The sequence below is a fragment of the Microcaecilia unicolor genome, chromosome 11 (genome assembly GCF_901765095.1).
Source record: "Microcaecilia unicolor chromosome 11, aMicUni1.1, whole genome shotgun sequence".
Taxonomy (NCBI): domain Eukaryota; kingdom Metazoa; phylum Chordata; class Amphibia; order Gymnophiona; family Siphonopidae; genus Microcaecilia; species Microcaecilia unicolor.
The window spans coordinates 125,224,725-125,249,210 of record NC_044041.1 but is presented as its reverse complement, the minus strand read 5'-3'; the positions used below and the strand labels follow the sequence as shown (position 1 = coordinate 125,249,210).

Here is a 24,486-nt window from a genome sequence, read left to right as displayed (position 1 = left end):
TGTAATCTATATTATAGATAAACCATAGCAAAGTCAGTTTGGGGTGGGGTTTTTTTTTTTTTTTGCTCTTATGTTTAAGTAGGAAAATTTGGCAAAGACCTAATGGTTAAAGTGGCCTTTGTCCACACTTCTCCACCCCAAAGTCATCTTAATTTCTCCGCAGACAAGCAAGTGAAATGCAAGCATACTTCTTGGCAAAGTCATCTGATGGGATACTGTATGCCAGAGCTCTCCTCTAGCTGGAGTAAGCCTTTTGGCTTACTGCTTACTGTGCATGTGCGGTGTTCTTGTGCTCAGGTGTGCATCTCCTTCTTTCTTCAGTTTTTTTTTTCCATCTCCCCCTCCTGAACAGTTGCAGCTCTCCTCTGCTATATAAAAGAAAAAATGTTAACCGCTCCAAATTAGAAGCCAATCCGAAGACACCATCAGCGAAAGGAAAGGGGATCATTTCAAACCTCACTACCAGTCTGCTGAATCAGAGACTTAACTCTCCCTCTCCCCTTCAGATTGCATGGCTGCCACCTCCTGAGCCATAACTACTCCTTCCCCCCCTAGGGCCCAGTTTCAGAACCACTTAGGGAGAGGGGAAGAGGAGGAATTTGAGAACCAGCATATCACCTGACCTTCTTGCTCACCAGGATGGCACAACCACTTTAGCGGTGAACTCACTGCAGGTAGGGCATGGCTGACAGTCCTCAGACCATTGCTCCACCTTGGTCCTGGTGGAAGAGTCAAACTCTTCATCCAACACATCAAATCCTTTCCTTGAAGCTGTGCCAGACAAAAGCAGCAGCAAAACTGCCCAGCAATCAGCAGGTCTTAAGAGCTCACCATGAAGAGCATGGCAAAGGCAAGGCAGCAAAAAATTCCAGAGATGGGCTTTTGACTTGGATTTGTGTAATAAATCTGGAGCCACAGTATGTCATGTGAGCAGAGTCAAATTTCTGCACAGTTTACATAAAGAAAGAAAAAAATCCAGAGGCAAGCCCCCAAGTCCTCCATAGACCTTTCATCTCATTCCTCTTTAGCAAGCAGCAGCATTAAAGGGCCCAGGTCCCTTCCTCCAAAGAATCATATTCAGCTCAATGCTCCTGCTAACTTTGAAGCTACCTCCACTACAATCTCTAGCTCCAGCCAATGCATTTCTCCGACTTCTACACAAATTCATCATGCAGGACAGTGCGTCTCTCCTACAACAAAATGCAGCCCTCAATGGGTCTCACAATTCTATAGACTGTGCAAGTCATGGCATGACTCGTTAACCCTCAGCACCTGGGCTGTCCACTTACATCTTACAAGACCAAATACAGCTCCTTTTAACTTCTGCAACTAGCTTGGGCAGGAAACCCTGTCTGGCTGTCTACTTCATACCACATCACTTCAGGCACAGCTTTCAGACAGATGGCAGCATCCTCTGGATGAGACCAGACATTTCAACTCCGGAGTACATGTGCCCCTGCTGGCCAACCACAACAAGAACAGAAAGAAGGCTATTCATACCCACATTTCCTCAAAAATATCTAAGATGTTAGATCTAAATGCTACCCATGTGTCTGGGAACAAATGTCATTTTCAGGCAATCCTATAATCCTGTGGAACCCCTATAAAGATGTGATGTCCCTTCCATTACACCAACTCTTGCAGGATCTCCAACTCACTAGCTAGAAGACACCCTCTTCCATTTTACTTCGACATCTGGAGCTCAAAAATAAAAGTGCAGAAAGCATCAGCAACAATCTACTGCAGTTACCACATCATTTGGTAGCCTCAGAAGCATCAAGATGATTAGTCATTTAGTCCCAATTCAACATTCAACAAGGGAAAGAACCAAGACTGCTGGATTCAGTGGGCAGGAAGGTCTAACAAGGAGCAATACTTGCCTTAAATATTTTGGCCCCACCAGCTCCAAATTCTTCACTACTAGCACTCCATTCTTCAACAATTCGAAGAACTGACAGTTTTGCAGACATCCTGGCACACACCATCTTTCAACTGAGTCAATTTCCAGTAATCCACCTACCATTTCACCCAATCTACAATATGTCAAGAACTTCAGCAGTTACCATAGAAGCATACAGTCTCAAAAGAATAACATGACTGACTCAGACATACCTTGTTTGGGAGATCATGTCTTTGGGGGATAAAAGTCAATACCATATCCTAAAATCAAAAAGATGACAGGTCCTGCCGTGTAGAACAGTTAGCTCAAAACACTGTAATCAGACCGTTCAATACAGAAGACTCATCCACCTCTTGGAGACCCTACCATCAACAGTTCTACCCAAGGTCATTTCATGCCCTGTAACAGATCTTTGACACATCAACCCCTCCAATCCTTCATTCAAAAGCAGAGACCTTGAGAGCACAAAACAGCCCACCAGTTTACCATTTGCCACTCTCAGGCCCAACCCTAGTTTTTTACAAACTACCAGTGGAAATTACCAGATTCTTGGAGGCTGGTGGCTATAACTATACTCCCCAAACCGGGCAAAGATCCCTTGTTCTGTTCTTCATATAGATCTCCCTCTTAGTAAAACATTTTATAATCTGTATGTAAGATACTTGCATGGGGAGTCCAGCACGTGTTACCTACTTTGATACATTTAGATCTGTCAGATTTTGTGGTCAGACAGCAACATATGATAATGTTCGAAGAGCAATTCGTCTTATTCAGCAGGCTCATTTAACTCCAACTCCAATGCTGCTCCTGTCTTTAGTTGCCGAAAAAACATTTGACAGGATTCACTGGCTTTTTATGTTTATCATGTTGAGTATAATGGGATTTTCTGGCAAATTTTTTTTTTTAACTTGGCTTACACAAATTTACACTCAACTGGCAGTTTGCATTAAAATAAATGGTACTTGTACGACTCCATTCTTGTTATATAGAGAGACCAGACAGGGATGTATGTTATCCCCATTGTTTGCTATTGCAATTGAGCCTTTTGCACAATCTATCCAACAACATCCCAACATAACTGGGCTTTGCTGGGGAGGAGAGGAATATAAGCTACAACGTTTTGCTGATGTTCTGCTTAGCTTAACAAACCCTGCTTAGTCCATGGCATATTTGGATGAGGAGCTTTGACGCTATGGTGCCTTGTCTGGATTCAAAATAAATGACAAAAATCAGAAAATTTAAAATGTTACCTTGGACAAGGCTTCTTTGCAGAGGAAATCTCCATATCGCTGGGCTCCTCATCATATACGTTACTTGGGCATTGCCTTGACTTCTAATGTACTTGATCTGTATGCTACTAATCTTCCTTTAAAATGGAAGAATTGTTTGATGATTAGATACATGGGAAGGTCTTAATATTTCCTGGTCGGGGCACAGAAATGCCATTAAGAAGATGCTTCAGTCTTAAGCTGCTCTATTTGCTCATGGCTTAGCCCCTTCCAGTTCCCACAATGTTTTTTCAACGTTTAAAAAGGAAGGTTTTTCACTACATATGGTACAAGCACCCTCCCAGGGTGCAGGCATGGGCTATGTATCATTTTTAAAAATTGGGAGGGATGGCAGTCTGGATTTCTTCCTTTTATTTTCAGGCTGCGCGGCTTTATATATTGGCAGAATGGATAGCATCCCCAACTAAGGTGTGGGTGCAGATGAAGCAACACTAGATGGGCTCTGTCTCATCATGGGCTGTTCCATGGCTGCCTGGTATGGAGCTTTTGGGCTGTATCCAATGAGTACTTGTGGGGATGGGAGGGCTTCTTCAGACCTGGTAGTCAATACGGAAGCGATTTTATCCCACTAAAAAAAACATGCTTTCTACAAACAGTTATTCAATGTGCCCCAGGATTTTGGGCAGAATGAGAGGATGGAGTATATCAGCAGGCTAAAGGGCTTGTAACTTTGGTTAAATATGGGAGGAAGGGTGACAAAACTGAGTTTAAGCCTGTAAAACTATTATTTCTTGAAGTGTATTTCTCTAGTTTGGCCAGCAGGTGGTGCATGTTTTGTTTAAAGCAGATCCGTTTGTTCTCTCTTTAGTTAACACAGATAAGAGGTAACCTGTAGTGATGTGGCCAGCTATTTTTAAAACTTGTTGTTCTGGGCTCTGAGCTTAATTCATTTAGAATGTACCTGCTTTTTCTCCAGTCTCAGCTTGGAAGTAGAGAGAGAAAGACCTCTTTTACCGAGACCCTGTTAGCAGTTATATTTCATCACCTGTGAACAGCTATATTTCCTGTACTTCCCAGGTACTATTTAGATAGTTAAACAATCCTATTTCAGTTACTTGCTATTGCTTTGCTGCACCTTTTATGTTCATTCTTCTAATTTTTTATGACAAACATTTTTTAGTTTATTACCTCTGCTTGTCTGGACCAACTAAGAATCCTGGCGGTTTGTATGTTGGGTCTGAGTGTGCTTTCTGGGAACTGTGGGACCACTACGAGTGTGGCCTCAGTAACCTAGAAATCACTGGGGATAATTTGAGAGCGGGAGACTCGCCCAGAGGCAGTTTGGACTCAGTTGGTGGGAGAAGGGTGCTAGTGTAGGGCACAAGTGGCAGGTGAAGGCACAAGCTGTGCTGGGGTTAGACCCTCTCAGTGGCCATGAGGGTAGCCCAGGCATTTCGTGACATACTCGCCAAGATCTTCAGGAAGAATATGGCTTGCCCCTCACCAGGTCTTGCCCTATGGGCAACTTAAGACTATCTTAAGGAAAGCTAGAGACAACCTTAGCTTGGATTAGACTCTTCTAGAGAGCTCTACGTGGTGGCAGAGTGGTTCTCTCTCATCTTTATCAAGCTTTGCTCTTGGCCTATTCCCCTTTAGATCTTTATATTCATCGCTGGGAGGTGATTTGGGGGTCACATATAAGAAGAAATGGGAAACGAGTTAAAATTTTAATCAAACCATCTGCAAGTAGTGCATTTATTTGTGGCATTTATATCCCACATTATCCCAATCAAGTTTGAGTTCAATGTGCCTTACAATAAACAGTATAGGATACATATCGAATAATGTATAAGAATAATATGATGCAAGAAATGGACAAAATATTGTACCGCTGGTATTATACACTGCAGCGTTTGCTGAGAATTTTTTTTAAATTTGGTACGGGACTGTTGGTGCAATTGTGGGATGCAGGGGTTATGTACCATATTTGGGGGGCTTGTCCCCTTGCCTAACCATATCGGCAGAAGGTTCATTCATTGGTGCAACAACTTCTAGGAGACACTTATCCCTTCAAAGATAAACACTGTTAAATCATAAACTTCATGGGGTGCAGCCATTGGCGATCCACATGTTTAGAGCTGTACGAATGGCCTTGGCAATGGCATGGAGGAGTCCGGTGATACCGTCTCACGCTGTATACTTGTGCAAGTTGGACTATCTTTGATTAAGAGTTATCAGCAATAAAGAATGAAAACCCTACCAAGTTCCTTAAGGTTTGGGACTGTTATCGAACGTGGAGATCAGCTCCCCAACAGAGTTGTATGCCACACTATATACTTGGACTGCAGTTATATCAGTAGATTGTGTCAATTTTGTTTTAGAAGAAAGACCCTATAGGAGATTAATGGGGTGAGGGATGGGGGGTGGGGAAGAGGTATTGGGGATTTGGTTCTTGATAAATGTTCATCTTTTGACATTACTTGGTGTATCATGCTTCTTGTTAATACAGTTTGTGGAAAATTTAAGAAAAAAGCCTACCAGTGGAGGAAGGCTGTCACTTCAGTTCAGTGTGGCAAACTAATCACTGGGTTCTGAATATCATGTCCACAGGCTATCAGTTAAACTTCATCCAATGCCCGCCCATCGAGCCATATCCTGCAAGGACCCCTCACCAACAAATTCCTAGCCTTAGTATGCATCTCCTAGTTGAAACAGAGCAGTCAAGTGGGTTCTCCCCCCACCGCATTCTAATAAAAAAAACTTTCCTTATTTCCAAAAAGACAGGAGGCTTCAGACCCAACCTCAACCTACTCAACACCTACCTCAAAAAGGAGAAATTCAGGATGACTCCCATTGCTACCATTCTGCCACTCTAACACCAACCACTGACCTTAAATGATGCCTAATACCTATATCCCAATTCATCCAATTTCTTTCCTTTGTTTCCATCAATTACCAGTATAGGGCACTTCCTTTCTGTCTCTAATTAGCGCCCAGGGTGTGGTAGCAGCAGCACAGCTATGAAGGCAAAGGCACTTTGTCCCTGCCTGGATGATTGGATATTATCTGCACCCTCCAGGCATCACCTAATCCAAACTATATAATGACACATTGCAACACTTTGCAGGCATTGGACAACCACCACACCAAGTCCAACCTGTTGCCAATTCAGTCCCTTACCATTCTAGGAGCTCATCTGGGCACAACAACCGAGGCCTATCCACTAAATGGCAGACAGGAAGCTATTGTCATATTGTGCAACCACGTCTGCTTCACATGGGGCATCAGTTTGCAACATGCTCTGCCTCTGGCCACATGGCAGTCACTGTATTCCTTATTCTACATGTTGAGCTATATGGGTCTGCTTTAGTGGCACCTCAAACTACACAGGAATTAAATCACTCATACAGTTCCTTTTCAATGGTGGTACCACTCTCTTCCCTTTCAGCAGGCTGCCCTTTAAACCTCCACAACTCTCTGGCATATATGTATTTATGCTTTAGGAAAGAACTTACTTTACACTTTGACATGCTAGGCATGGAAAAGTGAGTAGAAAGCGATTTGAAGCCACAGGAAAATGCTTGCCATATATTTTACCCCCGTTTTACATGGTATGGGATTTAAGGCATGGGGGAGAAAGGAATTTCTATGATAGGCCAATTGAAGGAAGAACTCTCCAAGCATTATCATTGCCCACACAATGGCAAATATAGCAATACCTATCCTGCTCCAAGTCCTAACGCCTTATAGCGAATGATACATACCTGTAGCAGGTGTTCTCCGAGGACAGCAGGCTGATTGTTCTCACGACTGGGTTGACGTCCACGGCAGCCCCCAGCAACCGGAACAAAACTTTGCGGGCGGTCCCGCACGCAGGACACGCCCACCGCGCATGCGTGGCAGTCTTCCCGCCCGTGCGCAACCGTTCCCGCTCAGTTGAATGACAAGCAAAAATGAGTAAAAACGCAACTCCAAAGGGGAGGAGGGAGGGTAGGTGAGAACAATCAGCCTGCTGTCCTCGGAGAACACCTGCTACAGGTATGTATCATTCGCTTTCTCAGAGAACAAGCAGGCTGCTTGTTCTCACGACTGGGGTATCCCTAGCTCTCAGGCTCACTCAAAACAAGAACCCAGGTCAATTGAACCTCGCAACGGCGAGGGTATAACAGAAATTGACCTACAAAGAACAACTAACAGAGTGCAGCCTGACCAGAATAAATTCGGGTCCTGGAGGGTGGAGTTGGATTTAAACCCCAAGCAGATTCTGCAGCACCGACTGCCCGAACAGACTGTCGCGTCGGGTATCCTGCTGGAGGCAGTAATGTGATGTGAATGTGTGGACAGATGACCACGTCGCAGCCTTGCAAATCTCTTCAATAGTGGCTGACTTCAAGTGAGCCACCGACGCTGCCATGGCTCTGACACTATGAGCCGTGACATGACCCTCAAGAGTCAGCCCAGCCTGGGCGTAAGTGAAGGAAATGCAATCTGCTAGCCAATTGGAGATGGTGCGTTTCCCGACAGCGACCCCTTTCCTATTGGGGTCGAAAGAAACAAAACAATTGGGCGGACTGTCTGTGGGGCTGTGTCCGCTCCAAATAGAAGGCCAACGCTCGCTTGCAGTCCAATGTGTGCAACTGACGTTCAGCAGGGCGGGGATGCGGTCTGGGAAAGAATGTTGGCAAGACAATTGACTGGTTAAGATGGAACTCCGACACCACCTTTGGCAGGAACTTAGGGTGAGTGCGGAGCACTACTCTGTTATGATGAAATTTAGTATACGGAGCATGAGCTACCAGGGCTTGAAGCTCACGGACCCTACGAGCTGAAGTAACTGCCACCAAGAAAATGACCTTCCAGGTCAAGTACTTCAGATGGCATGAATTCAGTGGCTCAAAAGGAGGTTTCATCAGCTGGGTGAGGACGACGTTGAGATCCCATGACACTGCAGGAGGCTTGACAGGGGGCTTTGACAAAAGCAAGCCTCTCATGAATCGAACAACTAAAGGCTCTCCAGAGATGGCTTTACCCTCTACACGAAGATGGAAAGCACTAATCGCACTAAGGTGATTCCTTACTGAGTTGGTCTTGAGACCAGACTCTGATAAGTGCAGAAGGTATTCAGGCAGGTTCTGTGCAGGACAAGAGCGAGGTTCTAGGGCCTTGCTCTCACACCAAACGACAAACCTCCTCCACTTGAAAAAGTAACTCTTTTTAGTGGAATCCTTCCTAGAGGCAAGCAAGACACGGGAGACCCCCTCAGACAGACCCAACGAAGCGAAGTCTACGCCCTCAACATCCAGGCCGTGAGAGCCAGAGACTGAAGGTTGGGGTGCAGAAGCGCTCCGTCGTTCTGCGAAATGAGAGTCGGAAAACACTCCAATCTCCACGGTTCTTCGGAGGACAACTCCAGAAGAAGAGGGAACCAGATCTGGCAGGGCCAAAAAGGCGCTATCAGAATCATGGTGCAGTGGTCTTGCTTGAGCTTCAGCAAGGTCTTCCCCACCAAAGGTATGGGAGGATAAGCATACAGGAGGCCGGTCCCCCAATGGAGGAGAAAGGCATCCGACGCTAGTCTGCCGTGTGCCTGTAGTCTGGAACAGAACAGAGGCAGCTTGTGGTTGGTCTGAGAGGCGAAAAGGTCCACCGAGGGAGTGCCCCACTCTCCGAAGATCTTGCTTACCACTCTGGAATGGAGCGACCACTCGTGCGGTTGCATGACTCTGCTCAGTCTGTCGGCCAGACTGTTGTTTACACCTGCCAGGTATGTGGCTTGGAAAAGCATGCCGAACTGGCAGGCCCAACTCCACATCCCGACGGCTTCCTGGCACAGGGGGTGAGATCCGGTGCCCCCCTGCTTGTTGATGTAATACATTGCAACCTATCTGTCCGAATTTGGATAATTTGACAGGAAAGCCAATCTCTGAAAGCCTTCAGTGCGTTCCAGACCGCTCGGAGCTCCAGGAGGTTGATCTGAAGATCTTTTTCCTGGAGGGACCACAGTCCCTGGGTGTGAAGCCCATCGACATGAGCTCCCCACCCCAGGCGAGATGCATCCGTCGTTAGCACTTTCGTGGGCTGTGGAATTTGGAATGGGCGTCCCAGGGTCAAATTGGTCCGAATGGTCCACCACTGCAGTGAAGTGCGGCAACTGATGGAGAGGCGGATGACATCTTCTAGATTCCCGGTGGCCTGGCACCACTGGGAAGCTAGGGTCCATTGAGCAGATCTCATGTGAAGACGAGCCATGGGAGTCACATGAACTGTGGAGGCCATATGACCTAGGAGTCTCAACATCTGCCGAGCTGTGACCTGCTGAGACGCTCTGGTCTGGGAAGCAAAGAACAGGAGGTTGTGGGCCCTCGCTTCGGGAAGAAAGGCCTGAGCCGTCTGAGAATTCAGCAGAGCCCCTATGAATTCCAGAGATTGGACTGGCTGGAGATGGGACTTTGGGTAATTTATCACAAACCCCAGCAGCTCCAGGAGGTGAATAGTGCACTGCATGGACCGGAGAGCTCCTGCCTCTGAGGTGTTCTTGACCAGCCAATCGTCGAGATATGGGAACACGTGCACTCCCAGCTTGCGTAGATACGCCGCGACCACCACGAGGCACTTCGTGAACACCCGTGGGGCAGAGGCGAGCCCAAAGGGCAGCACACAATACTGAAAGTGCCGTGTCCCCAGGCGGAATCTGAGATACTGTCTGTGAGCTGGCAGTATCGGGATGTGAGTGTATGCGTCCTTTAAATCCAGGGAACATAGCCAATCGTTTTTCTGAATCATTGGTAGAAGGGTGCCCAAGGAAAGCATCCTGAACTTCTCTTTGACCAGATATTTGTTCAGGTCTCTCAGGTCTAGGATGGGGCGCATCCCCCCTGTTTTCTTTTCCGCAAGGAAGTACCTGGAATAGAATCCCTGCCCTTCCTGCCCGGGTGGCACGGGCTCGACCGCATTGGCGCTGAGAAGGGCGGAGAGTTCCTCTGCAAGTACCTTCTTGTGCTGGGAGCTGAAGGATTGGGCTCCCGGAGGACAATTTGGTGGAGGGGAGGCCAAATTCAGGGCGTATCCGCACCGCACTATTTTGAGAACCCACTGGTCGGAGGTTATTAGAGGCCACCTTTGGTGAAAAAGTTTTAACCTCCCCCCGACTGACAGATCGTCTGGCACGGACACTTTGATGGCGGCTATGTTCCCATGGATCCAGTCAAAAACCCGTCCCCGGTTTTTGCTGTGGAGGCGCTGGGGGCTGCTTAGGCGCACGCTGTTGACGAGAACGAGCGCGCTGGGACGGTCCCTGTGCCTGAGGAGGCCTTCGGGCCGGCTGGGTGTACCTACGCTTGTTGTAGGCGTAGGGCGCAGCCTGCCTGGCCCGGGAAAAACGTCCACCTGCTGAGGTGGATGCTGAAGGCGCCCGGTGGGAGAGCTTGTCGAGGGCGGTTTCCCGCTGATGTAGTTGGTCCACCAACTGCTTGACCTTCTCACCAAAAATATTATCCCCTCGGCAAGGGACATCGGCCAGCCGCTGCTGGGCGCGGTTGTCCAGGTCAGAGGCACGCAGCCATGAGAGCCTGCGCATCACTATACCTTGGGCCGCAGCACGAGATGCCACATCACAGGTGTCATATATACCCCTGGACAGGAACTTTCTGCACGCCTTCAGCTGCCTGACCACCTCTACTACTACTATTTAGCATTTCTATAGCGCTACAAGGCATACGCAGCGCTGCACAAACATAGAAGAAAGACAGTCCCTGCTCAAAGAGCTTACAATCTAAAAGGCCTGGACTGCTCCGGGGGGAGCTTGTCAACCAGGTCTGCCAGTTGCTTCACATTATTCCGCATGTGTATGTTCGTGTAGAGCTGGTAGGACTGGATGCGGGTCACGAGCATTGAGGATTGGTAGGCCTTCCTCCCAAACGAGTCCAGAGTGCGAGACTCCCGCCCCGGGGGCGCCGAGGCGCTATCCCTCGAACTCCGTGCCCTCTTGAGAGCAGAGTCCACGACCGCCGAGTCATGAGGCAATGGAGGCCGCATTAACTCTGGGTCAGAGTGGATCCTGTATTGGGACTCCGCTTTCTTGGGGATGGTGGGATTAGATAATGGTCTCAACCAGTTCCGAAGCAGTGTCTCTTTGAGGACATTGTGCAACGGTACCGTGGAGGACTCTCTAGGTGGTGATGGATAGTCGAGGACCTCGAGCATCTCAGCCCTCGGCTCATCCACAGAGACCACGGGGAAGGGAATGCAGACAGACATATCCGTGACGAAGGAGGCAAAAGAGAGGCTCTCAGGTGGCGAGAGCTTCCTCTCTGTGAAGGAGTGGGGTCGGAGGGAAGGCCCACAGACTCCTGAGGAGAAATATCTGGGGTCCTCCTCCTCCCCCCACGAGGCCTCTTCCTCGGTGTCTGACATGAGCTCCTGTAGCTCAGACCTCAACCGGGCCCGGCTCGACTTCGAGGCACCGAGTCCTTGGTGACGGCGTCGAGCGGTGGACTCCCGCGCCGGCGGGGATGAAGCTCCCTCCAGACGTCGATGGGGACTCCACCTGCGTGGCGGTCAAGACCAGCGCCCCAAGCGGCGTCGAAGGCCTCGGCACCGGGCTAGAGCACGCCGGCGCCTCCATCAACAGTGCCGAGGGCGCAAGCACCCCCTGTGCCGGCACAGTCTGGCACATCAGCCCTTCCAGGATCCCCGGAAGGATGGCTCGGAGGCACTCGTCCAGGCCCGCTGTCGGGAAAGGCGAGGGGGCCGGTAGAGGGGCCGGTGCCGGAAGCTGTTCGGGTCCAGGAGACGGCACCGAAGTGCTGGCACCCTGACGTGACGATACCTCTACTACAGAGGGGGACCGCTCCTCTCGGCGCTGCCGCTTCCTCGACGTCGAATCGTCTCTGGAGCCGGGAGCCATATGCGCCGTGGGCGACCGATGACGGTGCTTTTTTGCCTTTTTCCGGTGCCCGTCATCGGCACCGAAGAAGAGGAGGTATATCCCCCTCGGCCTCGAGGGATCGGGTCCGACAGGGTTCGGTCCCGAGGGCCCTGGGTAGAGGGAGTGACCGGGGCCGATTGCCCACGCGGCCGCTCACCCCTGCCGTCTCCGGAAGACCGGCGGGCCGACGGGACCTGTACTCCTGGGGTCGGTGCCGTCGGTGCCGATTTCGTGGACATCGGTACCGGTACCGAAGATCCGGCCGTCGATACCGATGAAGTCGACGTCGAAGGGCCGGCGCAAGTTCCAAAAAGACGGTCCCGTAGAACTTGCCTCGCCACCTGTGTCCGTTTCCGTAAACCGAGACACAAGGTGCACGTCTTGGTATCGTGCTCCGGCCCGAGGCACCAAGCGTGAGTGTCGGTCTGCGAGATATGCCGGCCGCACCGACCACACTTCTTAAATCCACTCGGGACCTTCGAGGACATCGACAGAAAAATCGCGTCGGCGAAGTCAAAGTCGTCGATGGTGGCGGTAATTTCACACCTCGAAAAATAAATCGACCACGCGGCCGCAACAAGACACCCCCGCTAAAAAGACAAGGGAAAACAAGTTTCTCTTTCTTTTTTTTTTTTTTTTTTTTTTTTTTTTTTTTTAACAAGAATAAAACAAAAGTAAAGAAAACTCAATGAAGAAAATCTCGCGAAAACGCGATCCGGTTTCTGGGGCTGAGAGAGAGAGAGACGAACGCGGCTCTCTCCAGCGCGGAAAAGAAAAGACTGAGCGGGAACGGTTGCGCACGGGCGGGAAGACGGCCGCGCATGCGCGGTGGGCGTGCCCTGCGTGCGGGACCGCCCGCAAAGTTTTGTTCCGGTTGGTGGGGGCTGCCGTGGACGTCAACCCAGTCGTGAGAACAAGCAGCCTGCTTATCCTCGGAGATCTCCTAATACCTAGATATCTGGACTAAACACAGCTTTTGATCAATTTTGGTCAGGACCAAAGGCTTGATAGGCCGATACTATAAAGCACATATGAACTGCTATAAGAAAGATCCATTTCAGTATATCACTCAGAAATGTACCAGATATATTACAACAGAATACACAGAGAATGAATTCTTGGAAGGGTAAGAGGTAGCTTAGTAGAAAGTGCACAACTGAGGGAGATAAATTGTAAGATATTTCACTGGTTATATATGCATCCACAATGGGTTCCATATGGAGGGAAAGACCAAGTTATTGTATTAAATATGAAGAAGAGGGGACCTATATTCACTGTTGGTGAGACTGCCCAGTATAGCAACTAAGGGTGAACTGTGGACACGTTTAGAGCACCTTTTTGAGACAACCCATATCAAAGACTAAAGCAATATATATTAGACTTGGAGGAGGACCTGGAATTGGAGGGGAAGAAAATGTATGTTGCTTCAATGGGTACAGGCAGATCTTCCCACATTAACCCTGTGGAGAAACCAAATGCACAATTTGCTCCATATGGAAAAAGACAGTCAGTCCAGACAGAAGGGGAAAAGAAAATTAAGATTTATTATGGACTATTTCTAAACTCTCATCAATACTGAGAAGTCTAAATTTATGTACCTTTGATATTACACTACTCTTCAAATGACAGTCAAAGAATAATCTTATCTCAAGTATTATTTGATATTGTTTAAACTGATAGGTGGGAAATTGGGGACAGAAGAGTGGAGGGGGAGGGAAGGACAAAGGATACAAGATTAGGCTTTACTGAAAAATACACTCAATTGAAATACTGTACTTTATACACAAGTTTAATAAAAAAATACATTTTCCATAAGTATTCACAAATCAGTCTAACAACCAATGTAGCTCAATAACTTCCTTAGCCTCCCCAGATCATATGTCCCACCTTCCCTCTAAAGATGCAACTTCTCACAAACCCTCCCCAGCCCTTAATACAGAGTGTCTCACTGGTAGCCGGGGGGGGGGGGGGGGGGCAGTGATCCTGGGTCACTCCTGCCCCATCAGTACTTGTAGTATGATCGATAGGGGTCACACTACCAAATAAATGCTGAAAAGTAGTGCCAGAGTAAACAGCTTAGCTATATGGATAGTAGCTGAATATTGCTGCTATACAAACAGCCACTGTCTGACCATATTCTAAGACACTCAATACACCTTCTCCACTCTATATAGTAGCATTGAATATATTTTCCACCTCTACCCCATATGTTGCAGTTGGCATTTAAAAATATACTCATCACCAGTTCTCTCAATAATGGAGTTGGGTAATTTATTTAACTTTACTATCAGGAACTGTATTTCATTAAGAAATCTAAACCACCCCCTTCCCATTTATTCCATTACTGCATAGTAATGCACAATATTCACTTGTATACTGAGGCAAGCTGATCTTTTTGTTCTCATTAGCTCATTCTGTTTTGAAGAAAACACTATAAGCTCCTGAAAGCTAGCTAAGAAATGTAATACGATTCCTACAGTTTAAAAGTATTTTAAGAAATACATGAACCACTTACAGAGCAACAAAGAAATTCATGGTAGTATAGTCAGCAACGTATAGGCCAGCACGTTTGAAATACGTCAGAACCATGGCTAGAAGGTACTGGAAAACAAAAACAAAATGGAAATTTAGAGTTTGGGGGGATGTTTTGTCACACAATCTTTGTATGTGGTGAAAACAGGAAGCCCAATGGGGTGTGGAGCAGAATGCCTGGAGTAGTTAAAGGGGGAGAAATACACTAAACCCAATACATCCCAAAATTTGGAGAAACAAGGAAATAAAATTAGCAGGTAAGATCTAGAGTCCCTTCAAACCAGTCCAGATTCTGTAGGTTGTGTGTCAACCAAAGATGAAGACAAAACAAAATCTTGTGAGCTCTGCCTTAGAAGGGCACTGTACAGCCTTAGCTTCCAGTATCTTGAACATGCTAGTTCTCTAACAACCTTGGTCTCTCCGCTTGGTTTTTTTTTTAAATGCATTAATGAATCACAATTTTGATCAGATAAATGGGGCCAGGACAGAGTTGCAACTTCAAACAGAAGAGAATAATAAATTGCAAGTTACAAAGTAAATGACAGCAGATAAATACGGTACTATCTAGTCTACCCAGTAGATAAACTCATTACATAAAAGGTATATGATACTTCATATGTATACCTGATCTTCATTTGTCCCTGCCATTTTCAGGGCATAGACCACAGAAGTCTGCTTTGCACTATGTCCTTGTTCTAAAATTTCTGAAGTTGTTGAAGCCCCTGAAAAGCTACACTCCAGCTTATCCAAGTCTATTCAGCCACAATCAGGGCACAGACTGTAGAAGTCTGCCCAGCACTGGCCTTGTTCTCCATCTTCTGAAGATGAATCTGTCCAGCCACGATCAGAGCCAAGTACTGGCTTTGTTTCCCAATTACCAGTGTTGCTACCTAATTACCACTAAGCTTCTTTGGATCCAATCCTTCTAAATAGGATTCCTTTGCGTTTATCCCAGGCATTTTTGAATTCCATTACAGCTTGTGTTTAGCAATTTTGGCAATGAGGGAGACCACTGATAAATGGTGACAATATTCATCCATTTGTTTCAAGCATTTTGGCAGAATATAATCTCAACCAAACTAGCCTCATATGTGACTGATAATGACGCTAATATGAAAGCAGCACTTTGAGATGAAGTCTGGATAGGTTGTGCATGTCAATCTCATACTCATATATGGACTCCAGCCATCAAAAACTGAAGTTAATGTGAATGACCTCCCCAGTGAGGCAAGCGAGCTTAAATATTATGCAAGGAGGTGGTTAACACTCACTAAGTGAACAAAAGCCAATTGTTCATTGGGTGGGGGGGGGGGGGGGGGGGGGGGACACGCTCAGTGTGTGTCAACTCAGTGGAACAATGTTGTACCAACACTGAGATCTGTGGCAAAGAATATGGAAGACCACCATGCAATTGCCACTGAACCAGGTACAAACAAGCAGCTCCTGACCGAACTCTGAGCAACTGTTGACTCCTTGCTGGCAGAAGTTATGGTGTTGGAACCATTTGACAGGGCTACAAAAGAACTGTCGACAGATATAAAGCCTTCACTACATGGTGGTCCCAACAAATTATCAGTTGAAACAGCATCTATGTGATATCATCCTTAAAGAAATATCTTGCAGATCACCTGCATCACTATTTTATAGTTAGAGATACACTTGGCAGCAACATTGCTGATCAAAGACTAGGATCAGATTAGATCTGACAAGTGTCAAAAAGCAGAATAGTGCCATAAACAAACTGCAGACACAGAGCAGATCAAGCTGTAGGCAAAGTGCTGTCAATTGCCAAGACCCAAACAAAACATTCAAAATGTGAAGCATCAGAGGCAGATTTTTTTTTTTTTTTGGGGGGGTGGGAAGGAAGGCTTATTCAAGAGTAAGGAAACAAGGAATTCTGCTTGTCTACTACTGGCAATAGAGGTCCCACATGTGGATGAAAGCAACACATGTTGCCTTCTCCTTGCTTGGAACTCCTGCCACCAGCATATAATCAGAACATTCTTTCAACTGCAGGTCAAACAAATCGAGGAACATAGAACAGAACTGAGCTCTGGCTCTGTAGATGGTTTATTACTTTTACACAGATTGAAAATTTTCCTCAAAGACCATGCTAATAATTAATGTGTTTTTCTTGCACATTTAACAAAGCTATACCTATTGTTTTAATTTTCCATCCCTTTCCTAATACTTCCAAGCATCCTGTTCCGCAACACAGTGAGCAGAAGATTTCAGCATATTTGACCTTGATTTTCAAGGCTTTATATGGTTTGGGTCCTAGTTACCTTCAGAAATTTATCAATTTATACCATGTAAAAAAAAAACCACAACTTAGGTCACTATCCGATATTAGAACAATCCCTGTAAGTCTATAAAGCGTGCCTTCAAAATTTGGTTATTTAGAAGTACTTTTGAATGGGGCTTATTTTAAATTTTAAAATAAATGTTTTATTCTTTTTTTCTTGGATATTATTTTTTTGTTGTTGTTGTTGTAATCCACCTAGAACTGTTACTGGTTAAGTGGAATATAAATGTTCAAATTAAACATCAGAACAGGAAGGGAATCTGGACTGGTCTGGTAGACAAAAATTAGCAGGTAAGCCTGATTGATCCTTATCCTCAGACCAGTCTAGTATACAAAACCGGGGAAAATATATTCCAATATAGTTTTATCAATTGCTCCAAAACACTATATCAATTACAATTCATCACAAGTATTTGTTATCACTCATGTTGAATATTCCAGAATATTTTATTAAAAACACTGATAAATAACACCAACAAATAAATCACTTCATACTATCATTCACCATTCCCACATTAATTGTTATATCACTGAAAAACCATGAATCCCAACTTCATCTCATGAAGGTCAAGCCGGATGTGATAGTGATTTTTGTATCTTGGAGAAACTTTTGAACAACATTGGTTGTAACCAGTTGGACATGGTGTCTGTAGCATCATAAAGAGTGTGAAGATTTAATCAGTGATTCAATCAGCAAGATTGTATGCCTGGTGTTCACGGCGTTCCAAGCCATAGATTAATTGAAGTTCACAGTGTCTTAAGTTGGAGTACTGCATGGCATGGGAAACACGAATTGAGACTCACCGATAGGATGTTATCCCTACAGTCGATGTTTATTTGGCTGTTGATTACCATGCTGGAGGACTGCTGAGATAAGTGCAAAAACCTTTTCACTCTGTCATCAACTATGCTATGTGATAAAGTGTATGGGATTCATGGTTTCTTTCAGTGATATGTTATTTATTTATTTACTAGGAAAAAAGGCCCGTTTCTGAAACGAATGAAACGGGCGCTAGCAAGGTGTTTGTCCTCCGATGCATGGCAGCAGGCCAGGCCATTCATGCCCCTCCCCCAGAGGTGTGCAGTCGTCCCAGCCCCCGAGATAGTCGGTCACCGGTTCTCCGCGCCTTCCTCCGTCCCTGTGGACGCTACCCACCGCCCCAGGTCGGTCGGTCGCTCCCCACCCAGGTCACCGCACCGCCCACAACTTTGCCGCTGCACACGCCCCCCCCCCCCTTTTCTAAGAACGGCGCACGCCCCCTCCATTGAACTAACACAGCCAAATACCTGAGAAACGCAACAGTACAGCACATCGCTTGATTCGCTTCCTTTCGGGTTTTCTTCCCTCCTTTTGTCCCACCCTCTTGTGACGTAAGTTCCGGAAGGGCGGGGCACAGGGAGGGAAGAAGAGCCGAAGAGAAGCGATGTTCTGTACTTCTGCGTTTCTGAGGTACTGGCTGTGTTAGTACAATGGAGGGGGAGTGGTGCGATCTTAGAAAAGGGGGGGGGGGAGGTGGGTGGAGCGGCAAAGTTGTGGGCGGTGCGGTGACCTGGGTGGGGGAGACCTGGGGTGGTGGGTACCAGCCAGAGGCTTCGGGGGAGGTTTTGAAGGAACGCGAAGGGAGGGCAGTAACAGGAAGGGAGGGAGTGACGTGTGTGGATGGGTTGGGCCTATGTCGGCGAGTGTAGTTGTGGTCATTAGTACCCGCCCTCGATGTCATAACGTTTTGACGTGAGGGCGGGGCACAGATACCTGATTGTTAAAAGTGGTTACAGAGCTTCGAACTTACGAACTCTGAAGCCACGAAGTCAGGTTTAGAACGTTGAGGGTGCGTTTTATGTGCAGATGGGGCGTGGCGGAGGGCGGGTCTATGAGTGAGGGTGAGTGGTCCTCATAGGTCATAGCCTAGCCTACTGAACAGTACAGGAGTCGAGTGCTTCACTGCCATGGGGTGAGCTTCAGAACGTTTGAGGTGGGTTTTATTTATATAGATTGTGAACATTTATATCCCACATAATCCCACCATGGCAGGCTCTATGTGGCTTACAATGTTTAGGAAAAATACAATATAATAATTATGGTGCAAACAGAGTAGAGAGAAGAGGAGGGGGTCAACAGGGGTCAGGGATGAGGTAATGCAGAAGACCAGGCAAGAGCGGAGTAAGATTGATCACACAGGCAGGTCTTTAGAGATTTCTTGAACAGACTGTGATCGGCTGTCTCTTTTAACAATGGTAGAGCGTTCCAGAAACGGGGGCATGTGAAGCTGAACGAAGAGGCAAAGAGCAGCCCATATCTTAAGTTCCTGCAGTTAGTAAAGTGGAGATTGAGATAGGTGCGGGACGACTTGTCGGAATTCCTGGGCAGGAGGTCAATTAGACTAACCATATAGGCTGGAGTGTCCCCATAGACAATCTTGTGAGCGAGAGCACAGACTTTGAATTCAATACGCTCTTTGATTGGGAGCCAGTGGAGCTTCTCACGAAGGGGTTTTGCTGCCTCAAACCACGATTTGCCAAATAGCAATTGCGCTGCCATGTTCTGCGCAGTCTGAAGTTTCTTAAGGGCGTGTTCTTTGCAACCAGTATAAATTCCATTGCAGTAGTCGAAGTGGCTCAAGACGAGGGAATGGATTAGTGTCCTGAACAGGTCAAATGGTAGGAACTGCTTGATTCGCTTGAGGGACCGCATGGAAAGGAACATACGCCTCGTTACAGACAAAATTTGGAGCTCAAGACTCAAATGGGGGTCCAGAATGACCCCCAGGAGTCTCAAGCTGGCAGCGACAGGAATGGTGATGTTCTGCGCTGTAACCGCGCCCGGTATAGACTTTTTAAACTGGGCGGAGAGGATGAGGCACTGCGTTTTTTCCTGATTGAGTTTAAACTTAAATGTGTTAGCCCAATTGGTCATGATGGCAAGGCTGTTTTGAATTTCAGCTGAGATTTCGGCTAAGGATGAGCGAAAGGGAATGTAGATAGTCACATCGTCAGCACAGGTGTAGGGATTCAGGCCATTGTTGTGAAGGGCCACTGCGAGATGAGACATCATGATGTTGAACAAGGTAGACGAAAGGGGAGAGCCTTGAGGAACCCCACAGCAAGACTTCCAAGATGGCGAGATAGAGGACTGGATTTTGACCCGATAGGATCGGCATGACAGAAATTCCCTAAACCAATCCAAGACAGGACCTCCAACACCATTTTCAGCTAGTAACATAAGGAGGAGACTGTGGTCAACCATGTCGAACGCGCTTGACATGTCAAATTGAAGAAGATGTTCTTTCCGAAAGACAGTTCCGTTCTAAATTTGGACAGGAGAGTAACTAGTACTGTCTCGGTGCTATGGTGGGGCCAGAATCCAGATTGGGAGGCATGAAGAAATCGAGAATTTGTCCAAATACTCTGATAGCTGCGAATTCGCCAAGCTTTCCATAGTTTTAACAAGCAATGGGATTGTAGCAACAGGGCGATAGTTGCTAATACTAGGTTCACATTTCGGGTCCTTCGGGATTGGTGTCAGGAGTATATGGCCGTGTTCAACGGGGAAGCAACCGTGCTGGAGCCTGACGTTAAGATAAGTTGAAAAGTCAGCAACAAAACAATCGGGCACCCATTGCAGTAGGTAGTTGGGGCAGGTATCCAGCTTGCAATGCGTTCGTGAAACCTTGCGAAGGGCCAGAGAGACCTTCTCGGTGGTGACTGGCTCAAAGGTGGACCAATAGCGGTCGGTTGGGCAAGGGCCATGTGTGGACGCAAGGCCTTGAAGGAAGTCAGCTGCACTAGTGTAGCTTTGAGGGAGCGAGTTCCATAAAAGAAGGATTTTGTCCCTGAAATGGTTGGCAAGCTTGATCGCTGATGGCATACCCACACTTGGCGAAGTAACTGGGGTGGCATCAAGCAAGGAATTCAGCTGACGGTAGAGCTTCCGCGCATCCAACATGACCGTTTGAATTCTTTTCTGGAAAAAAAAGTTCTCTTGGCTTGTTTGATAGCATATTTGTAGGTGCGAAGTGAGAGCTTCCAAGCTGACAAGGTGTGGTCGCCTTTAGACTGGGTTGTTCTGGTTCCAAAATCTGAAATTTGGCTGGCCTCTAGCTTTGAGACTGCTTGACCATTCTTGCTCTCTCCAAAAAAGGACAAAATAATCTATCCAAAGTCCTAAATTCAATAGATTACTTCCATCTTGTAAGAGTCTAAACATCTAAAAAAAAAAAAAAAAAGCAAGCTCTTAAAATTCCTTCTCACATGGTTTCCTAAACCAGGGGTAGGCAACTCCGGTCCTCAAGAGCCGCAGGCAGGTCAGGTTTTCGGGATATCCACAATGAATATGCAGGAGATAGATTTGCAAGCAGTGCCTCCATGGTATGCAAATCTATCTCCTGCATATTCATTGTGGATATCCCGAAAACCTGACCTGCCTGCGGCTCTCGAGGACCGGAGTTGCCTACCCCTGTCCTAAACTAACTGGGGTGGGACCTCTTTCAGAAGAAAGGACAGCACTCCAGCTTCTGTAACACAAAAAAATGTTCTTTACTGGATAGCACCTGTAACAATTAATGTGGTAATGGTGAGTGATAGTATGAATGGTGTGATTTATCAGTATTGGTTTTTAATATGAATATATTTTGGAATATTCAACATGAGTGATTATATCAATTACAACTGATTCATCACAAGTATTTTTATTGTGTTCAGACCAGTCTACTGGGATGTAGCAAAGCGATGTCCAGAAATGAGCATCTACAACACTTGCCCTAAGTAGCTCTGCTCCAAACAGATTAGATATAGCTGTAAGAGCAGAAGCTATAGTATTTAGGAAATGTATTCAGTAATGACCAGGTTGCTGCTGTGCAAGTGTCAAATGCGCACATGAGGTCACAGTTTCTGTAATGGAATGAGCTCTCAAACCTTTAGGTTGTTTGTCCTTGGGATCTTGCCAGGTACTTGTGACCTGGAGTGGCCACTGTTGGAAACAGGATGCTGGGCTTGATGGACCTTCAGTCTATCCCTGCATGGTAATACTTACGTTCTTAAGAACATATGTTAAAGATACATAACCTCTTAGAAATAGCCTTAGATAGAGGCCAACCAAAACTGAATCAGCAGCTGAAACTTGTTCGGATTCGACCAAAAACAAATCTGCTTCTCCTCTCCCCCCCCCCCCCCCTTAGCAGGAAGTGGTTCTTCCTCAAGCCAGCTACCGCCCCCCACAGGCCTAATTTTAAGTGCTCTTGTGGTGCCACCCCTCCCTTGGGCCACCCAGGCCTATCTTAAGTCTCCTGATGGTCTAATAGACTCTTCCACGCAAGAGCAATTCCCAGTCACTCTTGCCCCTGATGGTTCCTCAACCAAAATGGTTGCCAGGTCCTGCTGCAGAAGTCTCAGAAGCCATTTTAGCTGAGGAACCAGCAGGGGGGAGGGGGATCGCTCTTTCCTGGAAGAGGCTATTAGAACACAAGGATATTTAAAAAGTAGGCATGGGCAGCCTGGAAGAGGGGGGAGGGGGGGAATTGCCACTAGACCACTAAGGCATTTAATTGTAGGTCTGGAGAAGGCCTTCAGGTGGTGGGAGGAGGGGCAGAAAGCGACTAGAGGGGGGAGGATTTCAATGTCAGCTGACAAATGCACCGACTTTTGGATGAAACCCAAACCCAGATTCTGGGTTGTTCTGGTTCCAAAATCTGAAATTTGGTTGGCCTCTAGCTTCGAGACTGCTTGACCATTCTTGCTGTCTCCAAACAGGACAAAATAATCTATCCAAAGTCCTAAATTCAATGGATTACTTCCATTGATTACTTCTTAAAATTCCTTCTCACATGTTTCCTAAACTAACAGGGGTGGGACCTCTTTCAGAAGAAAGGACAGCACTCCAGCTTCTGTAACACACAAAAAAATGTTCTTTACAGGATAGCACCTGTAACTCCAACTTTGTGCACTGAAGACATGGGGACTTGTCTGAGCTTCTGAATTCTTTTCCTTCTTTTCATTAATTAATAAAATGTATTCAGAGACTTGGGGGCTTCATTTTCAAAACACTTGGCGACTTACAAAGTTTGTAACTTTGTAAGTCTAAGTGCCTTGAAAATATGCCTCTGTGTTAAGATTTTAGGTACCATTATTGTGCTGTCTGAAAACATCCTCAATGCCTCATGGCGTGGGATATCATTGAAAGACATCACCTTTTGTACCACTCAGTTCCAGACGCTGATGGACCAAGTTAACTCAACTGGAATCCATTTCCCTTGTGCTATGTTCTTACAGGCAATGGGCTGCAAAATAAGAGGCTGGCATCTGTGGTCACCACTGCACAACAGGGCTCTCAATCTCTCCCTCCCCCCAGGGAGCAGATTGGGCAAATGAAGCCACTACTTCATGCTGAATTTCACTGGCCTCATCCAGGAAGCCTAATGGCATAACTGAGTGACCTGACCAATGACTCAAGATGGAACCCTGCAATGTTTGCATACGAGTACGAGCCCATGGCACTGGCACTACCACTACAGTTGTTGCCATTGGCCCTTACATTTGCAGCTAAGCCTTATACTTGAGAAGACTGTTCCTGAATCTGGGACTGAAGCTTTACCATGCTTTACTCTATGGGCTGCAAGAAAGTTCTTGCAACTATTCACCACCCAGTATAGACACTAAAGCAACTGGAGCACCCTGTCCATAACTTGTTTGCTCTTGCCGGATACTGGCTCGAATTAACCAGTTATCCACGTACGGGTGTACTCAGATACCTTCCTTGCACAGAAAAGTTACCACCACTTTAGAGCATTTTGGGGCTTTTGCCTAACCAAAAGGCATCATCTGAAAAAGGAAGTGCCTCCCTAGTATTACACATCAAGAACCTCTGATGTGGAGGCCAAATTGCATGATATGCCTCCAAGGTCCAATGTTAAGAACGCCTCCTTTTGAACAGAATCAAATCACAGACTTGGTCTTTAAGACATCTTCAATGTTCAATTTACAGCCTTGAGGTTCAGAACTGGGCAAGTGTACCTTCTTTTCTGGGCACTATAAAAAAAGGAATATCTTCTACTGCCCCATTTAGCTTCAGGAATTGGAACTATCGCTCCTAGATCCAAAAGATTCTATACCGTTGATTGCACTCCTGCTACCTTGTCAGGAGCATTGACATGAAGCTAAATGAATCTGTGAAAGGGTGGGAAACTAGTTTGTAGCCATTCTTGATCATAGTCGGGACCCACTGGTTAGATGCAATTTGGGTCTATTCAATGTTAACTGATGACCACCTAACCGAATATCTGAAGAAGAAACCCGCAGACCATCATTGCAGAGTTCAAGATAACCCTGCAGCACCAGATTCTTGGGCGACTTCTTTTCTATTTCCCTTAAGGGATGTCTACCAAGACTGAAAACGTGAATGCTGAAAGGAGCCATAATCACTTGCTCTTATCGTTTTGAATCATGAAAGGTTTAAGGCTTACTTTTGGGCAACTTTTCAAGATCCTCTCTGAAAAGCAACTTTCCCCTACTGAGGTCATGTCTTGGAGGCTGAATCAGCTTATTATGCAACCATAAAAAGACACCCAGCTGAAACCAAGAGGACCACACCTCTCACAGATGT

At 46.5% G+C, this 24,486-nt stretch overlaps 1 protein-coding gene across 7 annotated transcripts in view; it reads right to left on the bottom strand.

The window, feature by feature from the left end:
- SPDYC (speedy/RINGO cell cycle regulator family member C) overlaps window positions 1–24,486 on the bottom strand; it is a 90,989-nt gene that overhangs the window by 49,525 nt on the left and 16,978 nt on the right. For all 7 annotated transcript variants that reach the window (XM_030218866.1, XM_030218867.1, XM_030218868.1 and 4 more), the window contains exon 4: window positions 14,571–14,656. In XM_030218866.1, the coding sequence (XP_030074726.1) occupies window positions 14,571–14,656 (86 nt within the window). The remainder of the gene's footprint in view (window positions 1–14,570; window positions 14,657–24,486) is intronic.